This window comes from Scyliorhinus torazame, chromosome 23, assembly GCF_047496885.1.
Source record: "Scyliorhinus torazame isolate Kashiwa2021f chromosome 23, sScyTor2.1, whole genome shotgun sequence".
Lineage (NCBI taxonomy): Eukaryota > Metazoa > Chordata > Chondrichthyes > Carcharhiniformes > Scyliorhinidae > Scyliorhinus > Scyliorhinus torazame.
Genome location: NC_092729.1, coordinates 14,533,908 through 14,539,907, shown reverse-complemented (window position 1 = coordinate 14,539,907; position 6,000 = coordinate 14,533,908). Strand labels below are relative to the sequence as shown.

At 44.6% G+C, this 6,000-nt stretch overlaps 1 protein-coding gene across 1 annotated transcript in view; it reads right to left on the bottom strand.

Annotated features, from left to right (window-relative positions):
• Positions 1–1,742: 1,742 nt before the first annotated feature.
• Positions 1,743–6,000, bottom strand: part of LOC140399567 (Fc receptor-like protein 2) — a 63,330-nt gene continuing 59,072 nt past the window's right edge. The window contains exons 15-16 of the mRNA XM_072489109.1: positions 4,787–4,818; positions 1,743–3,112 (exon numbers count right to left, since the gene is read on the bottom strand). Coding sequence (XP_072345210.1) covers positions 2,966–3,112; positions 4,787–4,818 — 179 coding nt within the window. The 3' untranslated portion in view covers positions 1,743–2,965. The remainder of the gene's footprint in view (positions 3,113–4,786; positions 4,819–6,000) is intronic.

Sequence of the window (6,000 nt, the reverse complement as noted above, 5' to 3'; positions counted from 1 at the left end):
GAAGTCCATATAGACAACATCTACTGCCCTACCTGCATCAATCATCTTAGTGACCTCCTCGAAAAACTCGATCAAGTTAGTGAGACAAGACCTCCCCTTCACAAAACCGTGCTGCCTCTCACTAATACGTCCATTTGCTTCCAAATGGGAGTAGATCCTGTCTCGAAGAATTCTCTCCAGTAATTTCCCTACCACTGAAGTAAGGCTCACCAGCCTGTAGTTCCCGGGATTATCCTTGCTACCCTTCTTAAACAGAGGAACAACATTGGCTATTCTCCAGTCCTCCGGGACATCCCCTGAAGACAGCGAGGATCCAAAGATTTCTGTCAAGGCCTCAGCAATTTCCTCTCCAGCCTCCTTCAGTATTCTGGGGTAGATCCCATCAGGCCCTGGGGACTTATCTACCTTAATATTTTTTAAGACACCCAACACCTCGTCTTTTTGGATCACAATGTGACCCAGGCTATCTACACCCCCTTCTCCAGACTCAACATCTACCAATTCCTTCTCTTTGGTGAATACTGATGCAAAGTATTCATTTAGTACCTCGCCCATTTCCTCTGGCTCCGCACTTAGATTCCCTTGCCTATCCTTCAGTGGGCCAACCCTTTCCCTGGCTACCCTCTTGCTTTTTATGTACGTGTAAAAAGCCTTGGGATTTTCCTTAACCCTATTTGCCAATGACTTTTCATGACCCCCTTCTAGCCCTCCTGACTCCTTTCTTAATTTCCTTCCTACTTTCCTTATATGCCACACAGGCTTCGTCTGTTCCCAGCCTTTTAGCCCTGACAAATGCCTCCTTTTTCTTTTTGACGAGGCCTACAATATCACTCGTCATCCAAGGTTCCCGAAAATTGCCGTATTTATCTTTCTTCCTCACAGGAACATGCCTGTCCTGTATTCCTTTCAACTGACACTTGAAAGCCTCCCACATGTCAGATGTTGATTTGCCCTCAAACATCCGCCCCCAATCTATGTTCTTCAGTTCTCGCCTAATATTGTTATAATTAGCCTTCCCCCTATTTAGCACATTCATCCTCGGACCACTCTTATCCTTGTCCACCAGTACTTTAAAACTTACTGAATTGTGGTCACTGTTACCAAAATGCTCCCCTACTGAAACATCTACCACCTGGCCGGGCTCATTCCCCAATACCAGGTCCAGTACCGCCCCTTCCCTAGTTGGACTGTTTACATATTGTTTTAAGAAGCCCTCCTGGATGTTCCTTACAAACTCCGCCCCGTCTAAGCCCCTGGCACTAAGTGAGTCCCAGTCAATATTGGGGAAGTTGAAGTCTCCCATCACCACAACCCTGTTGTTTTTACTCTTTTCCAAAATCTGTCTACCTATCTGCTCCTCTATCTCCCGCTGGCTGTTGGGAGGCCTGTAGTATACCCCCAACATTGTGACTGCACCCTTCTTATTCCTGATCTCTACCCATATAGCCTCACTGCCCTCTGAGGTGTCCTCTCGCAGTATAGCTGTGATATTCTCCCGAACAAGTAGCGCAACTCCGCCTCCCCTTTTACATCCCCCTCTATCCCGCCTGAAACATCTAAATCCTGGAACGTTTAGCTGCCAATCCTGCCCTTCCCTCAACCAGGTCTCTGTAATGGCAACAACATCATAGTTCCAAGTAGTAATCCAAGCTCTAAGTTCATCTGCCTTACCCGTAATGCTCCTTGCATTAAAACATATGCACTTCAGGCCACCAGACCCGCTGTGTTCAGCAACTTCTCCCCGTCTGCTCTGCCTCAGAGCCACACTGTCCCTATTCCCTAGTTCTCCCTCAATGCTCTCACCTTCTGACCTATTGCTCCCGTGCCCACCCCCTTCGTCTTTTCGATTTTATTTTGGTGTAAAACTAGGTGGATCCATCCATCCATCCGTTCATCAGGTGGCCCGTCTTCCCGTTGTTTCATCCATCCTTCCCTTTATTCATCCATTCATCGATCTTCCTGCCTATCTCTCTTTATTCTTGCCTTTCTTCATCTCGCTTTCTCCTTCCATCTCCCTCTCTCCATATTCATATATTTCCATCCTTTCTCTCCATTTCCCCCTCTCTCGTTCTCCCCATCTCCCTTTTCACACTCTTTGTATTGATCTCTCCACCACGCAATCTCTCGACACATCTTAGCATTACTCTGCCTCACTTGCCTTCTCTTTCCCTCAGCGAGACGGTGGATATGTTGAACCCAGTTATCCTGTGGGAGAATATAACCTGGCTGTGGCTCTTAGGACCGCATCCCTCTGTTCTTCAACAATTGAAGAGTGTGTCATCTAAGCACTAACGAGGAAGATCTGGGAAAACAAGTCTCTCAATGAAATTAATAGATTCTGACGTGTGCACCAAAATAGTGGTGATATCAATCTTAACAAGGGTGAGAGGAATCAGATCAAACTCTTCATGATGCTATTTCCCGATGACATGCGATCTTTGATTAGTCAAGCGAATGACAACTGATGCTCTTTGCAAAGAAAGATCCAATAAACCAACTCCAGCCTATTTTCTGTTTCAAACATTCGGCAATCCAAAAACGGAACCATTGTTAATGTCCTCCCCCACCCCCGTTCTGCTCCGCAGTCAAATAATTGAAACTCCGTTTCTGTAAAACATTCATTAAGCTCATTCATTGAAATCTCTTGTCCGTAAAAGAATTGATACCATACGTCAATCACTCCGAGGATGTTAAATACACCGCTCATTTGGAAGTGAATTTCGCTGGCCATTGCATTGCCACGGGATCAATAAAGACATTGTCGACCCCAGTGAGCTTCCTGCTGTCAGCCTTAAGCGGTGTACAATCCAAATGTTCAGATAGCAGCGCAGTAGTCATCCACAATGTATGTGAATACTAAATATTCACTTGTTCCCCAAATGGTGCAGTCAGAGCCGAATCGGGCAGTTTCTTTGCATACTATAGAGGCTGGAAAATTATGCAGAGCTGCACGACTGCATTAATGTTATTCCCCGTTGCCGTCTGCGCGACGTGGAAAGTTTTCGTAGACACCCCATTCTTTTACTTGATCTCCTTCCAAACTATCTTCAGTCGTCTTAAGATTTAGTGTGGCGTATGTGACACAATAATCCCCCATGTCCTTCCTGCTTTCCTGAAATTAAAGAATATGGGGATTAAACGCCTCTCAGGTGGTAACACGGAATTCATCAGGGTCCATAAATGTAGAAATCACTTGACAAGTATTTCAGTTTAATCCTAGTGTCAATTTCATCAGATCCATTCGAATTGACAATCAGTGTTGTAAATCACCGACACACGAGTGGCCAGACTAAGCACATATTTACCAGGGGCAAGTCAAGAGTGTCAATAAATAAATGACAGTGGCCACTCCCAACCATTCGAGAAACTGGACGCCATTCAGGGCAAAGCAGCCGCAGGTTGGATGGTACCACATCCACCATCTCATCGATTCACTCACAGCACCCACTGATTCACAGCGTTTGCAGGATTTTTTAAAAACCATTCGTAGGATGCACTTTCAGAGACTCAAGAAATGCTCTTCCGGCAGCACCTTCCGAACAGGCGATCGCTGCAACTTAGGAAGGGGAGGGGGGATGTCAGCAGACGCATGGGGACACCACTCTCTAGAAAATTGTGGCCATGTTTCACACTGTCGTTACGGAACTGTATCGCAGTTCATTCACTGTGGATCGGGACATCTTGCAACTCCCTGCCAAACAGCAGAGTGGGTGTCTTAGTACCCTGGCAACGACAGTGGAAAAACTTAATGCGCATCCGCAGCACCTTCTACACTGCCATTGAAACAGGGTAATAGGCGCTGACCAAGCTACGATCGCGGACCCACGGGAAAGAGGAATTGGTGCACAATTGACAGCCGAATGTTCCAAAATTCCACTCCCGATTTATCCCCATATTGCTCTGATCTCTTTGTTCAGCTTATTCCATATGAACATTCTAGAATCGAGCTGAAATACACGATCAGAGAATGTATTTTCTATACGTTTGAGTACTGGAATGCAGTTCGGGATTCCTCGACAACACTGACCACACCCGATACGACTGCAGCAACGTGGACACCAGGACAAGGGCAGCAGAATACTGCTGGGCATGGTGTGCACGGATTGGGGCAGTTCGGCTACCTTCACATTCACCTGGTCAAGTAGGTGTTGGCCATATATACTGGCCATGTTGGCAGAACCACGTTCCATGAAAGAATAATAAAAAATAATGTTAAAATATAACGGGCACCCAATATTTCAACAAAGACACTTCAAAAAACATCCTGGGGAGCCAAAAAGCGTCTGTCGGTCTGGAATTTATGTAAAAAAAAAAAACACAAATTTGTTCATGGATTAACACAATGAAAGAAATAATTTTAACTGCTGTTGTATTTGGATGTCGAATGGATATTTCCATACCAGTACACTTTGGCAAAATATTAAGTGATGATTCAAAAATATGATATGCGGGTTGAAATGTGCCGTTGTTGGAATCAACCAAACGGGGTTTGGGCGGTTTCGTTTATGTGTGGAAGATCCGCCTTCGCTCCCCAAAATAACCCTCATATGTACCGCGCGCAAACATTGAATCTGATTAGCGAAAGCTGCAGACTTCTGTCCCAGGTAGCAGATTATTTGCGCTGACAGTGATGTTCCGTCTCGTCTTGCAAATAACATGAATTTATTTCCCTCTGGGTGAGTGGGGGCTGTATAACAGACGAACTATCCACACAAACCACGGCGCATGTGGCCAAAAGATTAAAGTCCAGCAAAGTTGGTATGATATTGATCAGAAGGCAACTTACCTGCTTCATTCCAGAGGTGTCGTTGCTGCTTCCTGTTATTCAAACGGAAATATTGAAAGATAACAGTGTGGGCATTTTGACCAATGGAAACACAATCATCTGCGCAGGTATGTTTTTAGCAATTCTGCCCGAGAAATAAGTGTATTACGCAGGTGAATATTACTCGCCATTGAAGTTAAATGCAAATAAATACAGGCAAGGTTGAAAACGGGCATTGTACCACACCAACACAATATCATGTCACCCCGACTTCCAGCAAATCTGACCACTCATTCGTTATCACCATGTGGTCCTTTGCAGCTGGTTTGCCTAATGCACAATATGGTTTGAACGACAAATAGTAGTCGCCTACTGTTTAAACTGGCTTATAAACATTGATATAATTTCAAATAGGTTTTCAATACACTGAAATATCCTGTGTTCCACCCAGGTGCAGTGTTTCGTCTTGTGTATAACCATAATTATTGGGGATTTCCCATTTTTTTTTTACATGATCAGTAATTAGTATGAAAGCAAATAGACACATGGATAACCGTGGAACCCCCGAGCAGATATCACGATGATGTGCCATGACATGTATATTCCACGCTCAACATGTGAATTGTATTTTTTTTCCTACAGTGTGTATAATTCTCTTTCAGATCTGGTTAATTTCCATTACTATCCCAGGGTTAGTCACCGGACAAAAAACAGTCGGACGCCTGGTTTAGACTCTGCGATGTTTTAAATAGACTGGACTTCAATAAACCAACATTATTTTAGCCACAATTTATAGATTCGACAGGATCTTTGTTCATTGGCAAATAGGGTTAAAGAAAATCCCAAGGGTTTTTACACGTACATAAAAAGTAAGAGGGTAGCCAGGGAAAGGGTTGGCCCACTGAAGGATAGGCAAGGGAATCTATGTGTGGAGCCAGAGGAAATGGGCGAGGTACTAAATGAATACTTTGCATCAGTATTCACCAAAGAGAAGGAATTGGTGGATGTTGAATCTGGAGAAGGGTGAGTAGATAGCCTGGGTCACATTGAGATCCAAAAAGACGAGGTGCTGGGCGTCTTGAAAAATATTAAGTTAGCTAAGTCCCCAGGGCCTGATGGGATCTACCCCAGAATACTGAAGGAGGCTGGAGAGGAAATTGCTGAGGCCTTTACAGAAATCTTTGGATCCTCACTGTCTTCAGGGGATGTCCCGGAGGACTGGAGAATAGCCAATG